At 58.1% G+C, this 23,118-nt stretch overlaps 1 protein-coding gene across 4 annotated transcripts in view; it reads right to left on the bottom strand.

The window, feature by feature from the left end:
- The window catches only part of DOT1L (DOT1 like histone lysine methyltransferase), a 58,015-nt gene that overhangs the window by 19,588 nt on the left and 15,309 nt on the right, over positions 1-23,118 (bottom strand). For 3 of the 4 annotated variants that reach the window (XM_082455995.1, XM_082455996.1, XM_082455997.1), the window contains exons 3-10: positions 16,037-16,111; positions 13,188-13,251; positions 12,377-12,605; positions 10,645-10,739; positions 10,185-10,247; positions 9,718-9,825; positions 4,840-4,895; positions 2,846-2,925 (exon numbers count right to left, since the gene is read on the bottom strand). In XM_082455995.1, coding sequence (XP_082312121.1) covers positions 2,846-2,925; positions 4,840-4,895; positions 9,718-9,825; positions 10,185-10,247; positions 10,645-10,739; positions 12,377-12,605; positions 13,188-13,251; positions 16,037-16,111 — 770 coding nt within the window. The remainder of the gene's footprint in view (positions 1-2,845; positions 2,926-4,839; positions 4,896-9,717; positions 9,826-10,184; positions 10,248-10,644; positions 10,740-12,376; positions 12,606-13,187; positions 13,252-16,036; positions 16,112-23,118) is intronic. The other variant, XM_082455998.1, reaches the window with a different exon arrangement.

Raw genomic sequence — 23,118 nt, 5'->3', positions numbered from 1 at the left:
GGCGCCCCCCACCCCAAGGAGGCGGCGATGCCAGGTCCCGGGCTGGCCAGGGGCGAGTTTGGGCAGTCGGCTGGTTGTGCCAGCAAAGTCACGGCAGCCAGAGGCTGAGGGGGTCCCCTGGGCGCACCTGAAGAGTGTCGAAGGGAGGACGCTCGAATTAGGAATGTGCCCCCTGCAAGGCTTCCGGGACAACAGGTGCCCTGAGGGGACTTCTGTGGGCATGTCACCAGGGGCCCCGAGCCGGCTGCGTGCAATACCCGGGCGCTCAGCTGGGACACGGGGTGCGGAGGGCGAGGTCAAGATGACCAAGAGGGACGAGTGCAGAACGGGCGACATCCCACGAGACAACGAGGCCAGATGCCCAACGGGCCGCGTCCAAAAAGATGGAGGGGCCACGACCCGAGGCCCTAAGGCTAGAGAGTCGGGACCGCACAGCCCAAGAGGCGCCCGGGGCAGCTGGCAGAGCAGGAATCCACGCTCCTCTCCCAGGTGGGGCACGGGGATGGGTGCCGAGTGCTCAGGAGAAGGGCCCGGGCACGGCGCTCGTTCCCACAAAACCATCAGGAGCGACCCTGCGCTCACCCGCACACGCACACACGCAAACACACGCGCAGCCGGCAGTGCTGAGGGCAGCTGGAAACTCTCTGTGCCTATGCTGGGTGATCCTTTCCCCTCTCCTGTTTGCTTGAAACGTTTCATAACAAAACTTGGGGGACACACCCCGTTCCTCTCTCCCGGCCACAGAGGAGGTCAGGACAGCATGGGGGCCTCCCCGCAGCTGCGGGGACAGGGAGCAAGACAGAGCGCGGCGCGTCTGCAAAGACCTGACGTGGGAATCGCAGCAGCAGCGGCGGCAGCAGAAGCCGCCCTCCTGAGCCCGAGGACGAAGACGCTTTCTGGAGACCTCCCTGCAGGACAGGTGACTCCTGCCATCTCATGTCACGACTGGAGAAGCATGGGGACACCCTGTCAGGGCCGCATCCCTGGCCAGGCCCCAGGAAGGGGAGCGGGCAGAGCCCAGCAGCACCGTGGGCACGCGGGGCGGCATATCCGACCTCACGCTGAGGTCATAGCCCACAGGGGGCCCGGGAGACGGGTGCCGTCCTGCCAGGAGGACCCCGAGAAGGATGGGCACCTGAGGCTGGAGCTCTCACACGGATGGCGGCAGCCCCCGGCCGAGGACCAGAGCCCGGCCGTGTGCGCCTGGGCGTCCAGGGAAAGAAGCCCGCGACTCCACCAGCGGTGGCATGACCCCCACGCTCCTGGAGCAGAACGCATCACAGGGCACAGACAGAGCCGCCGTCACCCCGAGTGTTCACCACACGTGGGGAGCTACTGGCCTCCCCACGGGGAAGAAACAAAGCAGCAGGTGAGAAGCAGGCGCGAGGGCACAGGACAAGGGGAAACGCGGGCCCTCCCCGGGTCCCCCAGCTGCTGCCCTGCTTGTCAGGACCATCGACGGTGCTGGGACAGAAAGCGCCCAGCTTTCTGAGGGAGACGGACTGAGGAGGACGGCCTGGAGAAGCAGCCGCTCCTCCGTCCCCTCTTCCTGGAACACACCGGACCTGCTCTCCCACTCTGAGCCTGAGCCCAGCTCACCGTGGGACCCAGGGGCGGGCACGAGCACACACACTAGGCTCAAATGAAACTGGTCAGCTCCCAGCTGTGTAGAAGGCTCCGCCCAGGTGTCCGCATCGGTCTGATGCGGTCTGATGCTCCACGTGCATGAGGACGCCCCAGGCACAGCTAAGGGACACCTCACGGGTGCTGCTGGGCCTGGGCGGGCCTCGACGCAGCTCCCTCCCTGCACCTTCAGTGGCCTGGAGGGATCTCACTCGGGGACCACCACGCCAGAGGGAGGAGCTCGGGACACAAGAAGACCGAACAACCCCGACCCGCGTTCCTGAGGAGGGGAGAGTCCGCTCAGACGCCAGGAGCTCCCATCGTCCAAGCGCTCGGCCTTGGCACTTCCCTCCCAGTCTCTTCATGGCCTGTCGAGACCTCCCCCATACAAGGTTCTGGCCAGATGCCAACAGCACTCACTCCGCAAAAGCACCAAGGTAACCCGCGCGAGTCTAAACGCTTTCATAAGCACGGGGAGAACACGCCCCTCCTACATGCTAAACGGATCCTGACTTGAGAACAGACTCAGCTTTCAGCTTCACCCCGTGACCTCTCCTTCCAGAGCTGTGCCGAGCAGTTCTGGCAGCACTTCCAAGACTCGGACACAAGAAAGGTGAGGTCCCCTCCCGCTTCCGGGTCTCGACTGGCCTGGGGACGGAGGGTGAGGGGGAAGGGGAAGCAGCGGGGGCGGCTCTGGCCAGGCAGCCCGGGTCCAAGTACAGGAAAGGCCCGGCCGGCAAAGGTCGCAGGGGCTGGCCAGGGGAACCCCCGTGCCCTCAGCGCCCCCAGGTTAGGGTTCTAGATCACATGGGGACACCCAATCAAGTTTCAGTTTCCCATACACAGTGAAGAATCCCTTAGGAAGGTAGGATGTCCTTGAACTAAGAAGTCACTCCCTGTCTCCCGAAATCTGAACTAACCAGACAGCCTGCAGCTCCCTTGCTAACCTGGCCCCGCCCCAGTCCTTTGGGCCGGCTGCAAGCTGGGGCCTGAGCGGGGGAGGCGTCAGGTCTATTCCACCACACGCGCTGCGAGGCACCCGCCCACAACCTAGGTGACAGTGAGAACCACGATGGATGGGACCCCCTGCCTGAGGCCTCTCCACCAGGGCCGAACCTGACGATGCCAGTCAGGACCCCGCCGCCTGTGACCAGGGCCACAGCCACCCAGCCCCGAGCAGGTGCAGGCGCGGACGCACAGGGCAGGGAGGGGAGCTCGTTACCTTCCTTCATGTTTGCGAACCGCTCCTTCAGCTGGTGATCCACCTCAGGACCAAAGGCAAAGTTATTCACAAATATAACACTGCAAAATAATATTCCAGTTGAGTGAAAAGAGGTTCTACCTGCACACACGTACAGAGCCGCAGCGCCTACCACGCCTACCGCCTCTGCCACCGGCTCTGCCCGCACCACCTCCGCCCGGCCTGGGGACGGGTGCCGGGGCCCACGGGCTGTGACTGCCACCCTGGGTGCCGTGAACACGGACACCGCGACAAGCAGACCGCTAGCTCCCTTGGCAAGGCGCGCACGGACACGGGCCCAGGGCAACGGGCTGCCCTGCCTGCCCCTCAGGTGCCCCGGGGTTGGAAAGTGGGCAGCTCAAGCGCCAGCTGGGCAGAGAGGTGCAAGGACACCCAGGCAGGAAAGCAGCACAGACCCGTCAAGCTGCACCACCACCCGAGGGCCCAGCGCCAAGTTCTTCCGAGGCAGGGCCTGGCCCATCCTCTCCCGTTTCTCAAACGTTCTCTGGCACCCGACGGCCCGAGGAAGCGCTGCCTGAAGACACCCACCGGGCGGTAGGAGGCTGCTGCCCGCACAGGCCCCCAACCTGTCCCCTCCTCTGCCCGCCGGCTCCTGCCCCCATGTAGGACCCCCACCAGGGATCCCTTCCCCATCTGAACGTGACGGAGAGCAGCGAGCTGTCTGCTGTTCCATGCCACTTGTCTGGAATCTCGGTACTAGGACAGTAACGGAGGATCTGACCGGGGCGAGGACGGACACGGGCAGCAGGAGAAGCACTGAAGGTGTAAGCCAAGCTCTCTCGCTGCCGACCGCTTGGAAAGAAACCCAGATGCGGTGCGGTTCGGGCTGGGGCCGACAGGCAGAGCCCTGATGAGAGCGGCGAGCTGGGGAGGCTCCGACAGGGCGTGGGGCCGGCCTGGAGAGGTCCCTGCTCTGGGGTGGAGCCTGGGAAGGCTGCACGCCAGGGCCTCAAGGTGGCCAAGGTGGGGAGGGGGCTAAGCCGGGACAGACCCTGGGCTGCCTGAACTAGAATCACCCGAGAGGAAACGAGGACGCTCCCTGGGGCCCGCGGAAGCCAGGGCGAAGGCCCCTGAGCGCAGAGGAGCTGGTCAGGGCGGGGACGCCCCCAGAAGGAGGCAGAGCCGAGGATGCTCGCCGTCTGGGGGCCCCGGCAGAGCCCAGCCTCGGGGCCTCGCGGTGCTCGGGGCGAGCTCTCCCTCGCCGGGCCACAGCTGCTGGGCGCCCCCCACGGGAGAGGCCCCCACGGCAGCTGCTCCAGAGCCGCCCGACCCCATCTGATGGGGACACCCACGGGGTCAGCACAGTCCCCTCAAGAAAAGGGGGACGGCGTGCCCAAATCAGGTGAGACTTTCTCACGGGAGAGCGAGACAAGCACAGGCCTTTGTGAACGAGGATGCCTGTTTCCTACCTGCCTGCACGGAACCCAGTGGTGGGGCCTCGGGGAGCCGTGCAGCGAGCACATGCAGAAGGAAGAGGGGAGGCCAGACCACGAGGTCGAAGGGAAAAGGTGTGACCCGCCCCCCTCCAGAGAGCTGAGAGAGTGACACGCCCGCCCCGCGGTCACCAAGGCCCGGCCACCCGCACTGAGCCACAAGAGCGCCTCGCGCTCCACAAGCACTGCCACTGCTGCCGCCAGGTGCGCAAGCGCGGGGTCCAGCCCGCTCCCCGGCCCCAGGTCTGGGCAGGACAAGGGAAGGAACCACGGAGGCAGAGCTGCCGGGAAGCTCAGGACACGCGGCGGTGTCGGCCTGGAGACTGCTTGCCACGGTGCTACCATCCATCCCGGGAAGGCCCGACGGCAGGAACCTGCACTGAGCCCAGGCCCTCCCCGCGCTCTCCGGCCCCTGCCTGCTGGGGTGACCCCCGGGGAGGGGGAGCTGCGCCGCCCCGCGCCATCCTTCCCTGCCCGGCAGGCCCCCGCGGCCCTCGCAGCCTCACTCTGGCCCGGCCGTACCTCGTGTTGGCGATCCGCTCTCTCCACTCCTCCGAGAGGAAATCTCCTCTCTCCAGCTGAAAGGAGAAAAGAGAGACAGCCCATCACTCCGGGGTCTCACTCGCCTCTGCACCCCGCCCCCACCTGCCCCCCAAAGAAGAGATGGAATGAGCAGAGGCCCTGAGTTGGGAGGCCGCGGCAGGGCGGTGGCGTTGGGGCCAGGCTCCCACAAGGGGACGGCGGGGAGAGGCCGAGACCACGCCATGCCCATGCAGGGCCAGCAGGGGGCGCCCCGAGGCGGCCGTGCTGGACAGAGCACACGCGGCGAGGGCGCAGCTCTCCTGCACCACCTCGCCTGTCTCCCGGGCAGCAGGGCTGTCCTTACGCCCTGACCACTATCTTTGTTAGACGACTAATCTCATTGTGCCTCAAGGCCAAAGTCTGCCTGAGACAACTCAGACCTTATTAACCTAAGCGCCCAGAACTGTACCATTTAACAAACCAAGAAATCTGGCTTTATAATTCTTCAAAAAAAGGCTATCATCCCACTCCTGGGTGTCCACCCCAGAGAAATGAAAACAGACCTCCACAGGAAAACCTGCACACCCCTGTCCGCAGCAGCAAAGGTGGGAGCCCACGTGTCCGTCATGAACGTGAACATATAAACACCCTGTGGTCCCTCCACACACGGGAACATCACTCAACCCTGAGAAGGGGTGAAGCCCTGACACTCGCTACAACGTGGACGAACCCTGAGAACACGATGCTCAGTGAGGGAAGCCAGACACAGAAGGACACACAGTGTGTGATTCCATTGATGGGAAATGTCCAGGACAGGCGGACCCAAAGACAGAGCGTCTCTGGGGGAGGGTGGAGGTGGCTGCTGGCGGCCCCCGTCTGCACCCCACAAGCCACCAGGTGACCGGAGGCCCTCCAGGCAGCAATGGGGCAGCACCACCCAGCAGGGCTGGCCCCTGAGCCTGTCTCGGACGGGCAGGAGGGAAGACCCCAAGCGGAGGAGCCTGTGAGTGCCACAGCGCCCAGGCAGAGCAGCTGCAGGTCCGGCGCCCTCCAGCACACAGGAGTCACCCAGGGACATGAGGGGCCGAGCCCCGCAGGGCAGAACGGAGATGGCTGTCCTAAAACACGAAGGTGCCGTGGGAGGTCTACGTCCCGGACGTCCGCGTCTGCTCGCTGGGTCCTCTCCCCTCCTGAGGCTGCCACGGTTCCCTGCACACAGCCCAGCAGGCTCGGGGCACTGACCCAAGTCCAAAGTCCTTACGATGCCGCACAGGAAAAAGCTCAAGCTGCAGGCCTGAGGCCGTGTCCTGGGAAGGCCGCTCGGTGTCTGGAACCGGACCTCAGGGGCTCCCTGTCCGCACACTCTCCGGGAAAACATGGGGTCCACATGGGCACCTGCTCTCCTCCCGGAGTCTGGGGTCTCGGCTGACCGGCCCCCAGTGAGAACCCTGGGCTGGGTCCTGTGAGCCTCCCTGGGGCCCGCACCTCGCTCGTGCTGTCGCGTCTCGCTTGGGGGAGTGAAGCGCGCCCTGTGGAGTCTGGAAGCTGCGCCCGGTCCCCTGGACCCACCCGACGCCTCTTCCCTCCGCTGGTTTTGCTCCGTCCTGTCTCTGAATAAACTGCAATGTGAGGACGACGTCTGCCGCGTCCTGGGGTCCCGCAGGCTTGTCCTGATGCGGCTTCTCTCTCCATGGGGGCTCACCCATCCAAGCCACACCGTTTCAAGCCACAGCGCCACTGCTCTGTTGTGGCCTCACGTTCAAGGCAAGAAGACAGCCACTGTCCCGGCCCCGCCGCCATTTGCCTCTTGACACACACTGGCCGAGTCGGCTCTGTGTCGCTGGGGCCAATGTGCCCGAGTTAACCGTGGCAGGAAGATGTCACCCCCCACCAAGGACCCGTGACTGGCCCCAAGATAACCAACACCTCCAGTGTGGAGAAACGCACGCGGGGATAAGAAAGAAGAACGGACTCCAGCCCGCATAGGCACAGGGGCTGCCACTGCCTGCCCGGGGACCTGGCCGGGGGTACCTCCCCACACAGCACTTCCGGGAGGCCGCCACCGCCCCAGGCACGCGAAACCTGTGTGCCAAGCCCACTGCCAGGGGCCGACAGCACGGGGTCACCCGGCTGTTGCCAGGCGGAGGGGGCGCCCTGAGGTGTGACAGACGCAGGCAGAAGCCGGGCGTAGGGAGGGCCCAGGGGCTCCGACAGGAGGAGAGCTGTGGGCTGCAGGGCCGGGCAGGGACCGAAGAGGCGGCTCGGGCGCCAGGAAACACACTGGGCTCGGAGGCTCCTGCTGGCTTCGTTCCCCGCTCAGTTACTAAGTGACAGAGGCAGGACCCTGCCCGCCAACCAGGGCACCTGCTCCCAGCCACAGAGAGCCGCAGTGGGGGCACCTTTCCAGACCCAGCCGGCAAGCTCCTGCCAAATCCAGGCGTTGGGCAGGGACTGTCGCCACACCCTCCTGGAGCAGGGCCACGTGGACGCCAGAGGCACAGCTGGCTGCCGCTCCGGACACGGCCGCCAAGGCCGCAACCAGGAGTCCTCTGAGCCGAGTTCTGCTCGCAGCCACCTCGCGAGGCCGCAGAGCAAGGGCAACTGACAAGCGCCCCGGACCTCACGAGGCCAAAGAGCGAGAAGGTTCACACACAGGGAGCCCCGCCAAGGAGCCAGCTGACGTGCCACTGACCCCCAAACACCCACCAGGCCAGGCGCTGCCGCCCAAAGGTGACGAGGGAAGGAAGGAAGGAGAGGTGACCCGCCGGGGCGGGCAGCCCACCAACCTCACCCCCGCCTCTCCCTCCAGCAGCGGGGATTGTACCAGCAGCTAGAACCACACTCCGAATAAAGCAGCGAAGGCTGCCCGCGGATCCATCGGGGCGTCCCTGGGACCTATGTCAATGCAGACTTCTATGCTATGGGCTTGAACTGCTTGGCCCTCTCACCAGAAGCAGGAGGCACTTCTTAAATTTAAAAACCTATGTTTTAGGACGTCATGAGGTCTTAGGAAAATGGTAAACCACCCAGGAACTCTTAGCAGCATGCCGGTGGATCTAGGGACTGGGCAGGAAGAAGTTTCCTGGAAACAGAAACCAACTGGACTGACTGCCCTCAGCCTGAGCAACGAACACCAGAGGACTTGAGATGCAGGAGGGACACAGGAGGACAGAGGATACACCCCTCGTTTTTCACCGAGGGGAGAGAATCCTGCAAGAAATCCCACCAGGAAAAAGGGGAGGGGAGCTGGGCCCAGCCTGTAGATGTGCAACTCCTGGTCCAAGAACAGCAGAGCAGAAGCAGAGAGGGCACGGCCGAGCTCACGCCACGAAGCCACACCACCCTGATGCCAAAGCCAGGCGTCACGAGAAAGGAGAACTACAGACCAGCATCCCTCTTGGCTGCAAATAACCTCAACAAAATAGGAGCTATACCCCAGGGCCAGGTGGGATTTACCCCAGGCGTGGAAGTACATCAACCTCTGTACTCTGTCCCCTCAACAGGCCAAAGAAGAAAATCACACAATGCAAAAGCAGCTTTAACAAAACCCAATACCCATTCACAATAAAGATTTTCAGCACAAAAATAACAACAGAGGTGAACTTCGTCAACTTACAAAAGAACATCCACAAAAAAACCCTAAAGCTAACATCACACCCATGGTGAGAAGCTTGAGGCTTTCCTGCTAAGATCAGGGGCAAGGCAAGGATATGCCCTCTCATCCCCGCTCTTCAACACCATACTAGAAGCCCCGGCTAATGCAATAAGACAAGAAAAGGAAAGGGTACAGATCGGGAAGGAAGACATAAAACTGCCTTTGCTCAAAGGTGATGTTATCGTCTATGCAGAAAATCCAAAAGAATCAACGACAGCGACGGCAACCCTGGAACTAACACAGCAGCTACAGGAAGGCTGCAGGATGAGGGTATGGCTGTACGTCAGCACGGAGCAGACAGAAGTCAAGTGCAAACCCCTCAGAGTGGCCAGCACATCACTGAAGGAGGAGAACGAGGCTGGAGGCCCGATGCCACGTGGTTCAGGACTGACTCTCACGAAGACGCAGCTGTCAAGACACTGTGGTGCCACTGAGAGAGCAGACGGGGAGAGCGTGGGACGGAGCGGAGCGGCCGCTGGCCTCGGACGAATCAACAAAGACGGCTCAGCAGACAGAGGCAGCCCTGCAGCAGACGGGGTGGGGCAGCTGGATGTCTGCACACGGAGAAATGAATGTAGACGCAGACCTCACTCCCTCTACAAGAAGTAACCAGAAAGAAACCACGAACCTACAGGCAAAACGCACAGCCACAGAACTCCTATACGATACCGTGAGGGTAAACCTAGGTGAGCTGAGGCTTGGCTTTTAAACACGACACCGAAAGCATGACCCATGAAAGGAGAAATGGCTAGGCTGTTCTAAGAGCCTGGAGCCCCCTCTCCTGCGCCCCCATCTGCCTCCCACCTACGATTACGTGACCCACTCTGGGTCCCCGAGACGACGGGGACGCCGATTCTGGCCCCACAACCCTGCCCGCAGGACGGCGCAGGGAGAGCAGCGAGCACGGCAAGGAACTCTGGGAGGGGGCGTCGGGACCACGTCGCAGCCAGCTGGGGTCTAAGTGACCTGGGGGGGCGTGAGATGGGAAGTGGTGGGTGTGGTGAAGATCCGGTTGCGGACCCCGCCCCCTGCGATGCCCCAGCAGCGGCCCAGGATATGGTGGCTGCGTGGCGGCCGTGCGTCCACAGGCAACTGAAACCTGGCAGGAAGACTGATGGAGCCTTGAGCACAGAAACGCACTCGAGCCGAGGATGCGGACGCGGACACCCTGGGCAGGAGGAGCAGAGAGAGAGGCCAGAGCGTCCAGGATCCAGGAGCGAGACCTGAGGAACCTCGGCGTCGAAAGGCCGGGCTGAGCGATGCTGAGTGAGGGGCAGAGGGGCAGGCAGCACCGGGACAGCTGGGGGACTCATCCGCTGGGCCCCACACTGCTGCGGGGGGCAAGCAGGAGAAAGATGCCCTCAGACGGCCCGCGGACAGGGCAGAGGTCGCCTCGCCCACACCCTGCCGCCCCCACCTGCCGACCCGGGAGGGGCGCTGCCTCTGAAAGAGCCGGTGCTCTGAGGCCTTGCCGGTGCCTGGGGGGCTGAGGAAGAGAAATGCCACGTGGGCCACCTCTGTTCTCTGAGCGCCCGCAAGGGCCCCCAGGAGGGAGGACGAGAGTGGCCGGCAGAGGTTGGAAAGCGTGGGGAGGGCGCTCCGGGCAGGGGAGCTGCCCCCGCCCCCGGGGGCGGAGGCTCAGGGCAGGCACTGCACCAGCAGCCACGGGGCATGGAGCGGTGGCACTCACTGTGTATTCTGCATGCTTTTTTCCATACCATTTCATCCACTTCCTGAACTCTCGGTCCATGGTCTGCAAGGGAGCCGAACCAGACAGCCCGTCAGGAACCAGGCAGCCGGGAGGGCACCCACGGCTCCCCAAGCCCCCTTCCTCCCCTCGCCCGCCCGCTCCGGGGTCGCTGGCAAAGGCTTCCCAACCACAGGGAACCCGAGTCAGCGGGCGTGCGGACCACAACTCTAAACACGTTCCTGTGGGGATGACACCGCTCAGACGTGTGCTCTCCCAGACCCTGCCGCCCCCCAGGCAGACGCTGGCACAAGGGTGAAGACAGCTGACCCCACGGTGCTGGGGGAACGCCCTCCCCTTGACCCCCGGCACAGGCCACGCCCTCGCCCCACAGGCCACCACAAACCAAGGTTGGAAAGAAAAGTGACAGATGCAACCGTGCCCAGGGCCCAGAAGCGCTCACCTCCGCGTACTTGGCCGGGATGTCAGCTTTCTCGACACCATAGTGATGTTTGCAGTTGGTAGCCGCGGCGACCTGCAGCACAACCTGGCCCACTCCTTCAGAGAGAGAGAGAGAGAGAGAGAGAGAGAGAGAGAGAGACAGCAGCAGGTGTCAGATGTGCACTGTGACAGAGGCCACACCCCAGCCACTGGGGCGATGGCCACAAGGTCACCAGGCAGAGGCCACGGGCTCTCAGCGAAGGTGCCCGAGCGCTCTCCGAGGTCACAGAATGTGTTCAAATGCCCCAGGCCGTGGGCTGAGCCACCACCAGGGGACAGCCATCTGGGTTCCACTTCATCATCCAAGGACAACACTCCACGGCCCCCCAACCAGAATCCGTCCTTGGTCCACGGCCCCATGTGGCATTAACTGTCCAGACACAGACCCAGCTGTGTGAGACCCAGGAACCCCTCGGGAAGGCTCCCGCCCGCCCCGGACACACCACGGTTCCACTACACGGCCAGCTCGCATCCTCAGCCGAGTCTGAAGCGGGCTCAGAGAGGGGGCGGGAGAGCCCCACACCACACATGCCAGCAGGACGGAGGCAGAGTCTGCGGGCATTTAGGCTTCATGACGAAAGGAAGCTTTTTAAATGGTCTCTCCTTGAACTTAGATCAGTTGCACTTTAAATAAAGTGTCAGGAGCCCCTTGATTTCCCATTTTGAATAGAATGTACTCCAACGATGAAAACAAACCTCTATTCAGAAACACGGGGTAAACACGGGAGAGGATGTGCGGTCCCTCCCAGGGGACAGGGGGAAGGTGTGGAGAGCTGGACCTGAGGAGGCTGGCGCTTCTCAGAAATCATAAGCCTTCTGACACTAGAGGAATTTTACAGGCTTTTAAAGGAATGACCTTTGAAGTACGTGCATTCTTATTAAAATATGAATCGTACACTTAAAGAGGACTTAAACCAACGATGACACCACGAAAGAAGCCATCTTCGTCCCCATCTGCAGGGCGCCTGCCCGGCTGAGACAGGGCTTTCGGGTCTGTGAGCAGGTCACATGGGGTGGCAGAGACGCCCCAGCGGGCTATGCTGGGGGTTCCTGATGGAGCCGCCCAACGACATGCCAGATAGCACCCCCGTCAGCCCGTGACCTCACGGGTCCCACCAGGAACCAGTCAGCCCAATGCTTACTCAGGCAGCACGGCGTGCCACGTGTGCGCCTGCCAGGCCCTAACCCCAGGAGTCTCCACTCTGTGCAGAAGGACGCCCCGTGAGCAAGCAAGGAGGCCGCTTGGGCTGGTGAGTGCGGGCGGGGGGAGGGACTGCCAGCAAGGTGGGGGCTGGTCCACCTCGGTGGTCCCTGGGGCCACCTGTGGGCCAAGAGACAGGAGCAGCCCCAGGCCCAGGAGGGAGCAGGAGGGAGTGCAGCCACGAGGCCTGGGAGCACAGGGAGCAGGGCTCTCCTCTCCGCAGCCGCAGGCACGGGGGGTGGGGGGAGCGGGGGGTGGGAAGCAGAGCTGCAGCTCAGCGCTGGCGGCTGGGCGGAGCCCACGGACCTTCTCAGGCTGGCTGAGCAGGAGTGAAGGGGCAGGTTTCTGGGCACTGGAAAGGCAGGCTTGGTTTGCGGCCTGCCGGGTGGGGGGAGGGGTGTGCTGACTAGGACTGCAGGGTCAGGGCTCCCCCACTGCCTAGCACTTGCCCCGGACCCCTCCCGGCGGGCACACGGGCTTGGCCCACACTCACCGCTACCCAGGTCCACAAACAGGTCGTCCTCGGTCATCTTGATCTCGTCGATCATCTGGGCGACCAGGTCGAAGGAGGTCTCCCCGTACACCTCCGGGGAGAAGGGCTCGTAGTTGTTGAGTTTCTCGGGGTCGGTCACCGAGTGGTTGTAGACCTGCTGCAGGATGTGGCGCAGGAGCCCCGTGGATGGCCGCGTGTTCAGCTTCATGGGCTGCGTGGTGCCCTTCCACTGCGGCACAGGGGGCGCCAGTCGGTCCACCTGGGCCCCGCCCCGCCGGCCACGCCACTGCCCCCAATGGTGACGCGTGTGCGCGGGAGCGTGTGTGTGAGCCTGTGTGTGGATGTGTGTAGTATGAACCTGCGTGCACGCGTGTACCCGTGTGGGGGTGCGTGTGCACACGTGTGCACCCCTGGACCCAAGCAGTGTGAGCTCCCCAGCACAGCTCCCCTCTCCTAGCTGGTCTGTCCCAGTGCCCAGAGTGCCCGAGGGGTGGGTGAAGGACGGAGAAGCCCCAGGAAGGCTCCCCGTCACCCGCCCGCCTGCCGTGGCCCCCAGGGGCGACCAGGGCCCGGGACCCCCTTGGAAGTAACGAGGTCGCTCAGTTCCGACTGTCTGCGTCACAGCGGCTGCGGTTCCCCGCCCCCTCCCCATTACACGGTCCAACGCCCTGGGGTGCTGCAGACTCTGCACTCCCAGGGCCACAGGGGTCAGGTTGAAGCACCCAAGCGACTCGACAGGCAACGGGGTCCTGAAGCACAGCGTGGGCCCGGAGGAGGAGGCGGGCCCGAGGGGCAGGTGAAGGCCACATACCAGCTGGTGGATGCTGTCGATGGCCCGGTTGTACTTGTCACAGAGCCTCTGCATGCTTTCGAAGCTGAAATAGGCAGGGGATAGCCGCTGGCCACTGCCGAGCTCGGAACAAGCCACCGGGCCTCGTGGGAGGGGGCAGAGGTCCCAGGGGCATCATGGGGCCTCGAGACCAGAGCGGAGGGGTCGGCTCACGGGTCAAAGCCTCGGGCAGCGGCGCCCTGCAGGCCTTGGGTGAGGAAAGGGCTACGCACAGCCATCCGCAGAGAGAGGCGGGCGGGACCAAGGCTGCCTCACCCCCAGCCCGTGGATGCAATGAAGTCCCACCGCCCCAGGGCTGGGCCGCCCCTTCCCTGTCCTAGCCGGGGGGAGCCTCCATGTTTACCCCTCGGCCTAACTTGAGTGGGCGGGGGGACAGCCGGGGCACCAAGGGCCACGTGGAGGCAGACGGGCTCCTGCTCTATTGGTCGGGTGGAAGGGGATGACAGCCGACACCCCGGCTCTGCAGAGAGTAGGGTCAGCACCTCCCCCCTCACGCCGACATCACTTCTGTTTACTATACCTGTTTAAGTTTCTGACACTTTCACAGATATAAGCAGCCTGTGTCAGACGCCTAACAAGGGAGTTGTCAGGAGTTTTTAACAAGACTAGGCTCTCCCAAACACCAAGGGAATGAGTTTTCAACGGAATCCCCTAACCCAGGGGTACCCCGGGGCGGTATCTGGGGCCATTTGTGGTTGTCACCAGTGGCATTGAGAGATGGGGCGGGGGCTGCCTGGGACGGCCCCGCGGAGAACGACCTGCCCGAGGCCCGCAGTGAGGGGCTGTGCCTGGTGCCTGCGCGGCACAGGGGAGGGGCTGTCACTCGGGGGCTCGTCCAACACCCCCTGCAGGCAGGGCAGCAAGACGGCTGCTCCCCAGTGAGACGCCAGGACCCCGGGGAACCCCAGGATGCACACAGGGGTGCAGGGAGCATCCCCCGCAGCCCCTCCCCACCTGCATCTTCGAGACCCCCCGGCCCTCAACCCTGGCCCTGGAAGGACCCTGGGAATTTAAGTGCACCTTCCTTCCTTCCTAACACAAGTAAAAGAATTCAACTGGGACCTGTAACCAGATGGCAAGTTCAGTTTCCTAGAATGGCAGCTGCAGCTGAAAAGCCAGAGATCTCAAGCGGGAAAGAGCAGGCACGGCTGAAGCCTGTGAAACTCACACACAGACACACAGAGAGGGATACGCGGCTCCAACACGCTGGGAGCAGGCTGACACGCCGCAACAAGGCAGGAAACCCACATTCCGGGGGAGCTAACCACGTGCACAGGCACGAGGGGTCCAGCCCAGCACCGGGCCGCGGGGTCCCGGGGAGCACGGCCCAGCAGCCACCCGAGTGCAGTGTCTGTGAGTGACATGCCCGTCCCTGGCCCCAGGCACCCACTCTTCGAAATGGAAGGGTGGACGCGATGGCCAGTCCATTTCCAGCTCCTGTCTTCCTACGCAGGCCTCAGGGAGAAAACAACGCACTAGTTCGCAACCTCACTTCCTTGTGTTCTGACTTCTACACCTCCTTCAAAGCCTCTGGCTACACCCTGGAAGAGACCTTTTCCTGGGAGGATGAGCAACACGGAAGCTCAGGGGAACCTGGGCACCCTGATCCCTGCCGGGATCCACCCGACAGAGGAGCTCGGCCCTCTGTGCCGGCCCTGCCGTCACAGACCCTGAGGTCGCACGGGTCCCTGGGGTGGGCGCCGTCAGACCGCCCCGTGCCCTCGCCCAGCCCCACGTCCTTCCAGTCTTTCCTCAACCGGCTGAACACGGAGGGAAGAACACCAAACCCCCACCTGCAAGCACCTTGCACCAAAAGCGCCCTTAAGCACCCCGGCTGCTCTAGGCCGGGCCCATGGCACTCAACCGTCATGAGACATGAGCTGCACGGACCTCAAGACCATCATTCAAGGTCAGCGGCCACAGCCGCCCTCACCCCAGGGGCAGGAGGCGTCCTCATCAGGGGTCAGGACCCACGGATGCGCTGGCCGCCCGAGCCCGTGTGGCCACCTGTGCCGACGCTGCGGGGGTCTGGTTGCTCTGGACGAGGGGCCAGCACGGGTGGCCTCTTGTCACAACAGCAAGTACTGATGACTGAACAGGGAGGAGGGGGAGGCAAGGGGGTGGGACCAGGGGCTGACTGAGGCTGGGAAGGCCGGCCAGGACCACAAGTCCTCCAAACGCGGAAGTGAGCCCACGTGAGCAGGTCTGGCAGCAGGGCCTGTGTGGGGCTCGAGGGCGCCTCGGGGCCGCGTTCTCTGCCACGAGCAGCTACCTAAGCTGGAGCCTGCGTGCCACCTCGAGACTGCCAAGGACGGAGACAGGCAGGAGCGGTTCTCAAAGAAAAACAAAAAAAATTCCAGGCAGGCATTCCAGACACGGCCTCGCCCTTCCCCACCCACAGGACTCTCCTCGGAGACCCAGGATGTGGCTGTAGGAAACTGCTAGACGTGGCCAAAGCCAAGTGAGACCTTGACCAGAGCTGGGCAGGGCCCAAGGCTCCCCAGGCCAGGCCGCCGGCGCTGGCAGCTGCCTGCCGTGAAGAGTGACTCCTAACTTGGGGTAGTTTCACACACACACCAATCCCAGTTGCTGCAACGTGCAGTTTCCAATTATGTCCTCACTCTGACAGCCTCTGCCAATATTGGATAAACATTTCCTACCAAAATAACTCAATGCTGGCTCTGAAAGGAAACTCTAAAAGGAACTTTCCCATCAGCCTGCAGCATCGAGGAAGATCTAATTATAGGCTGCGTCCACACACGCTGAGCCCGTCCCAAGTGCAGACGCAGCCCAGGCAGGACCCGGCTTACCTTTTGGTGTCGTAGTCGATTAAAACATAATTCTCCATAGCGAGCTTGAGATCTGGGATTTCTTCACAGACCCACCTGAAACACAAAGAAAACTAGTATTAGTGCTCTATTTTTTACTCTCAACACTGTTCTTAAACACTGCTTACTCTACAAATACAAAAACAAAACATCCTCATTACCCAACTCAAAATGTGAAAGAGTGAAGGGAGGTGTTACTTCAAAACAAAGGCTGTGAAGTTTACAATGCTGTCATTACAATGATGCTGTCCTTATGAATTACACAAGTATTTGCTTGTTGCTTCAAGCAATTACATTGCTTCAAGTTCCAACAATGTTGTCCATTGGGAGCTAAATGGACTTAATGTGTTACAGGGTCTAGGAAACCAAATCAGCTCAAATCAGGGAGTCTGAAAAGCAACGTATCCACCAGAAATGAAAGGGAACTATTATTTGAAGAATTAACTAATCCCGAGACAAACAACGGGGCTTTTTCAATAAACACACTGAAGGAATTCCCTGGTGGGCCAGGCCAGTGGTTAGCACTCCGAGCTTTCGCTTCCAAGGGCCTGGGTTCAATGCCTGGTTGGGGAACTAAGATCCCAAAAGACAAAAACAAAAACAAAAAAACACTGCAAGGAAAAAAAAGAGATGGAGGGGGAACCTGCGGACTGAAAGACAAAAATATATCCGCCAAACCCAAGGTGTAACCCTGAGTGGATCCTGATACAATCTTGAGAGAAGTTGTGAAAGAGGAGTCATCACTACAGAACTTACAGAGAATAAAAGGAAAATAAGGGATATTATGAAAAATGCCATGTCAATAAACTCAACAACTTGGGAGAAAGGAACAAATTCCCTGAAAGACACAAATTACCAAAACTGACAGAAGAAGAAACAGAACGTCTGAATAGCCCTATACCTATTACAGAACGTGACTTCCTAATCAAATACCTCCCACAAAGAAACTCCAAGCCCAGGTAGCTTCGCTGGTGAATTCTATGGATCACTGGAGAAGTAACACTAATCCTTTTCAGCTTTATGAGGCCAACGTTACCCTGACAGCAAAACCAGAGAAAGACAAAGCCTTGTAAACATAAAGTCATCACGAGGAAGGAACTCTACAGACCAGTATCCCTCACAAACACAGACACAAAAATCCTTTAGAAATATTAGTAAACTGAAGTCAGCAATACATCTTATTCACGTAGAGTTTATCCCAGGAATGAAAAGTTGTTTAACATTTTATAACTAGTCACTGCAGGGACTTCCCGGGCGGTCCAGTGGTTAAGACTCTGTGCTTCCACTGCAGGGGGCACGGGTTCGATCCCGGGTTGGGAAACTAAGACCCCACATGTCGTGTGGCACGGCCAAAACAAAAACAAAAACAAACTAGTCACTGTAATTTACCTCATTAAGAGAATAAAAGAGAAAAAAAGTCATACAATCGTCTCAACAGATACAGAAAACGCACACGACGAAATTCAATTCCTATTCACATAAAAACTTTCAGGAAACCAGAAACAGAAAGAGCCACCCTCCACCTGATGAAGGGCATGGGGTCGTGGTGGAGCTGCTGTCTCTCAGCAACAAGCCCGCTGCTGCCTGGGGCTCTGCCAGGAGGGGTACAAGGAGACCACAGGCCTGGAGAGGAAGGAGAGCCGGCTCTCTTGTGCCCACCTGGGTCCCTGTGTCATCCAGCCAGACTGCCTCATCCAGCAGCAGGTAGTTTTCTCCATCGTGCAGACCCCAGGCCCCTCCAAACACACACACCGGCCCTAGCCACTGGTGGCCGGCGCTCCCACGTCAGGGGTCTGGCTCCCCTCCCTGTGAGACCCGCCCAAGCTCACAGTCACCAGGGCAGCTGAGCAGTGCTGGCTCCCGTGTGTCATCCCCCCCAGCCCCCGGCTCCCTCAGACCCAAGGGCCCCTGGAGTCACTGCCCCCACGGTCATCACAGCCTCTCCACCTGGGCCTTCAGGGTGAGCGCCTTCACTGCTGGCGAGCTCTTGTCCAGCACACCTGCGTTCCCTTGGGAGGCCCCTAGCACAGAAGGCAAGGGCCCCCGCAGCCAGCACCAAGCTGGCAGTGCGAGCCTGCGCTCCCCAAGGATGGGATGGGCAGGGACCTTCAGCCTTCTACCGCAGGTCCTGGACAGCACCACAAGGCAGGAAAAAGGAATGCACAGCATAAAGACAGGGAAGGAAGAAGCAAAACTGTCCCTACTCACACACACATGACTCAATACACAGACCATCCTAAGGAATTTACAGAGGACCTACCAGAACTCATGTGAATTCAGCAAGGTCACAGGACAAAGATCAACTATATTTATAAATGCCAGCAACAAAGAATTTTAAAAAGGAACAATTTTTTTTTTTAAATAAATTTATTTATTTATTCTTGGCTGTGTTGGGTCTTCGTTTCTGTGCGAGGGCTTTCTCCAGCTGTGGCGAGCGGGGGCCACTCTTCATCGCGGTGCGCGGGCCTCTCACTGTCGCGGCCTCTCCCGTTGCGGAGCACAGGCTCTAGACACGCAGGCTCAGTAGTTGTGGCTCACGGGCTTAGTTGCTCCGCGGCATGTGGGATCTTCCCAGACCAGGGCTCGAACCCGTGTCCCCTGCATTGGCAGGCATATTCTTAACCACCGCGCCACCAGGGAAGCCCAAAAAGGAACAATTTTTTAATAAATTTATTTATTTATTTTTGGCTTTGTTGGGTCTTCGTTGCTGCACGCAGGCTTTCTCCTAGTTGCAGAGGGCGGGGGCTACTCTTTGTTGTGGTGCGCGGGCTTCTCATTGCGGTGGCTTCTCTTGTTGCGCAGCACGGGCTCTAGGCGCGCGGGCTTCAGTAGTTGTGGCAGGCGGGCTCCATATTGTGGCTCACGGGCTCTAGAGCGCAGGCTCAGTAGTTGTGGCGCACGGACTTACTTGCTCCGCGGCATGTGGGATCTTCCCGGACCAGGGCTCGAACCCGTGTCCCCTGCATTGGCAGGCGGATTCTTAACCACTGCGCCACTAGGGAAGCCCAAGGGAACAATTTTACTTTATTTTTTTTTTAATTTTATTTACTGATTTTATTTATGGCTGTCTTGGGTCTTCGTTTCTGTGCAAGGGCTTTCCCTAGTTGTGGCAAGCAGGGGCCACTCTTCATCACGGTGCGCGGGCCTCTCACTATTGCGGCCTCTCTTGCTGTGGAGCACAGGCTCCAGATGCACAGGCTCAGTAATTGTGGCTCACGGGCCCAGCTGCTCCGTGGCATGTGGGATCTTCCCGGACCAGGGCTCGAACCCGTGTCCCCTGCATTGGCAGGCAGATTCTCAACCACTGCGCCACCAGGGAAGCCCAAGGGAACGATTTTATATGTTACTTAAAATAACATTAAAACGTGGACTTCCCTGGTGGCCCAGTGGTTAAGAATCCGCCTGCCAACGCAGGGGACACGGGCTCGAGCCCTGGTCCGGGAAGATCCCACATGCCACGGAGCAACTAAGCCCGTGTGCCGCAACTACTGAAGATCCCACATGCTACGGAGCAACTAAGCCTGTGCACCACAACTACTGAAGCTCACGCGCCCTAGAGCCTGCGTTCCGCAACTACTGAGCCTGCAAGCCACAACTACTGAAGCCCGCGCACCTAGAGCCCATGCTCCACAACAAGAGAAGCCACCGCAAATGAGAAGCCCCCGCGCCGCAGTGAAAAGTAGCCCCTGCTCGCCACAACTAGCGATAGCCTGCGTGCAGCAATGTAGACCCAACAAACCCAAAAATAAATAAATAAATAAATGTAAAAACAAAAACAAAAAAACAACATTGAAACGTAAATACTTAGGGATTATCTTAATGAAAAATTTGCAAGACCTCTACATTGAAAACAAAACATCACTGAGAAAAATTAAAGACAACATAATAGTAAATATATAAATAAACAAACAATGCTCATGGAATACAAGACTAAATATTGTTAAATCTCCTCCTCAAACTGAACTGCAAAATAATTCCTATGAAAAAGTCCAGTAGGCTTTTTTCTGAGTAACAGACAAGCTGATTCTCAAACTGACATACAAAGGCAGAGAATCTAGAATAGCCGAAATAGTCTTCAAAAATAACAGCACTGTTTCAATATTCACACTGCCTTAATTTGAGACTTAACGTAAAGTTACAGTAACCAAGAGTGGGGTATTGGCAGAGAGGTGAACGAACAGATCAATGGTACAGGACATGGAATCCACAGATAGACTAAATTTTAACAGCTGATTTTTGACAAAAGCACCAAGGCAATTTGATGGGGAAAGGAACATCTTTTCAACAAATGAGGCTAGAACGATCGAATATTGAATGGAAAAAAAAAATCTTGACCCCCATAAACACAAACCCTCATCAGACATAAACAAAGATTAATTCACAATTGATCTTAAACCTGGATGTAAAAGCTAAAACCACAAAGCTTCCTGAAGAAAACAGGAAAATAACTGCATGACTCTGCAGGCAAAGATTTCCTGGATATGACCCAGACGACCCACCAACAAAGAATAAATTGATAAGTTAAAAACCTCCACTCATCAAGATGCCATTAAAGCCGCAATCGGCCACACTACGCATAATACGCTATCTCACTAGGCACTCAGTCGGAATATGTTAATAATTCCTATAACTCAGTAAGAAGACAAACAACCCGTTCTCAAAAAACAGCACAGCGCTTCCCTGGTGGCGCAGCGATTAAGAATCCGCCTGCCAATGTAGGGGACACAGGTTTGAGCCCTCGTCCGGTTAGATCCCACATGCCGCAGAGGAACTAAGCCCGCGAGCCACAACTACTGAAGCCCGCACGCCTAGAGCCCATGCTCCACAACAAGAGAAGCCACTGCAACGAGAAGCCCGTGCACCGCAACCAAGAGTAGCCCCCACTCACGGCAACTAGAGAAAGCCTGCGCGCAGCAACAAAGACCTAACAGCCAAAAATAAAAATTAACTAATGAATTAATTAAAAAAAAACAAAAAACAAAAAACAGCAAACTCTTCTCCAGGGGAAAAACCAGAGCTCTCTGGAGCAGTGGCCGACTCTTGCACTGGGACACAGCAAATTCAAGATGACTCTGGAGCATCTGGCGGCTCCAGAAAGTGAGGATGTGCTCAGAGTGGGCGGGGCCAAGTCAAAGGGACTGGGCACAAACACAAAGAGCCCCCCAGGCCAGCACAGGAACAGCCTGAGGAGCAAAACAAGTAATACAGCAGCGGGGTATGACCCACAGAATGAAGTCAATGCCTGAGGAGGAACAGCCCTTCCTCACAGAAAAGTTCCAATTAATAAATGGTGGGAGAATGACGGAAACAGAAAAGCACCTTTTGGGACTTCCCTGGCGGTCCAGTGGTTAAGACTCCGCGCTTCCCCTGCAGGGGGCATGGGTTCAGACTATGATCCCGCATGCCGCGCAGCACGGCCCAAAAAAAAAAAAAAAAAGCATCTTTCAAACGCCCCAGTAACTAGTCCTTGCAGTCCACTTCTGGATGCTAAAATCAGAGGCAAAAGTCCAAGAAGAAACAGGATATCTGCACAGCCTTCAAGTATTGGGTTGGCCAAAAGGTTCGTTCAGAAACCCGAATGAACCTTTTGGCCAACCCAATATTTCCCCCACGATTTTTATTAATTAAAAAGGGGAAAACAGTAACTTTACACTGGAGAAATCTGGAAGATACCACCTCAACCACGTGATCCAAGTTAATGTCATCATGGCAAGACATGTGGATGCCACATGCCTCTTGCTGTACTCAGAGCTCTTATCAGGAACACTTTTTTGTCAAATGCTTTTTCTGCACCCATTCCATACTATTTGGAAGCAGACCACACGTGACGTTTTCATCCATAAATATTTCAGTATTTAACTGTAAAACTTATGGCTTCTTTTTTTTTAAACGTTAAGTGGATGCCACTGTCACACCTAGGGAAAATAACACCAGGAATAGTAGAGAATTCCTCAAACTCATAGTGGGCATCTGTGAAGAACCTACAGCTAACATCACCTCAGTGGTGGAAGGCTAAATCTTTCCCACCAGGATCAGGGAAAAGGCAAGAACACCAGATTTCACCACTTCATTACAAAACAGTCTTGAAGGTCCCAGGCAATTCAATAAGGTCCAGAAAAAGAAATAAAATCATGAAGCCTGTAAAGGAAGAAGTAACACTGTCCCCACTTACAGGTGATACAATTATTTCCACAGCAAGTCCCAGGAAATCTATAAAACTACCACTAGGATTGATGAATTAAGCACAAGGTCATGGTTAATACACAAAAATCAACAGTATTTTTACCCAGTAGCAGAAGGCAAATGGAACTTAAAATTTAACACACAATCCCACTTATGGTAGTGACAAAAGCATGAATGAGCTAGGAATAAACCTAACAAAAGGTTGTCCAAGACCTCCACACTGCAATGCCAGAGCTGCCAAAAGAAATGTTGAAAGGCCTAAGTAAGTGCAAAGGTATACCATGTTCATGGATTGGAAGACTCAACAGAGATGGCAAATCTCTCCAAGATGACCTACAGATTCAATTCCTAACTAAACTGTGCAAAAATCAACAAGCTGATTCTAATATTTACATGGAAATGCAAAGGAGATGGAATAACCAAAGCAACATTTCAAAAGAAGAACAAAGATGGAGGACTGACTCTGTCTGATTCCAAAGCTTACCATAAAGCTGTGGTAACCAAGGTTTTGTACTGTCCAAAGGACAGAGCCATGGATCAGCGGCACAGAACAGAGCCTAGAAATAAACCACCTGGTACACTGTCAACTGATCTTTCACAAGGGTGACAAGGAAATTCCACAGAGAAAGGACAGTTTCATCAACAAATGCTGCTGGAACTACTGGACGTCTGGCATGCAAAACAATAAACTTGAGCCCATACTTTGCACCACATGTAAAAATTTATTCAAAATGGATGAAAAGATGTAAATGTAAAACCCAAACTACAAAACTTCCAGAAAACACAGGAGAAAATCTTTGTGACCTTGAGTTAGGCAAATACGTCTTAGCATGCAAAAAACCCACAAACCATAAAAAAAAGGTGATAAACTGGACTTCTAT

Source organism: Balaenoptera physalus, assembly GCF_965194825.1.
Source record: "Balaenoptera physalus genome assembly, chromosome: 3".
Taxonomy (NCBI): domain Eukaryota; kingdom Metazoa; phylum Chordata; class Mammalia; order Artiodactyla; family Balaenopteridae; genus Balaenoptera; species Balaenoptera physalus.
The sequence above is the reverse complement of the archived record's forward strand: the minus strand, read 5'-3'. Positions and strand labels throughout refer to the sequence as shown.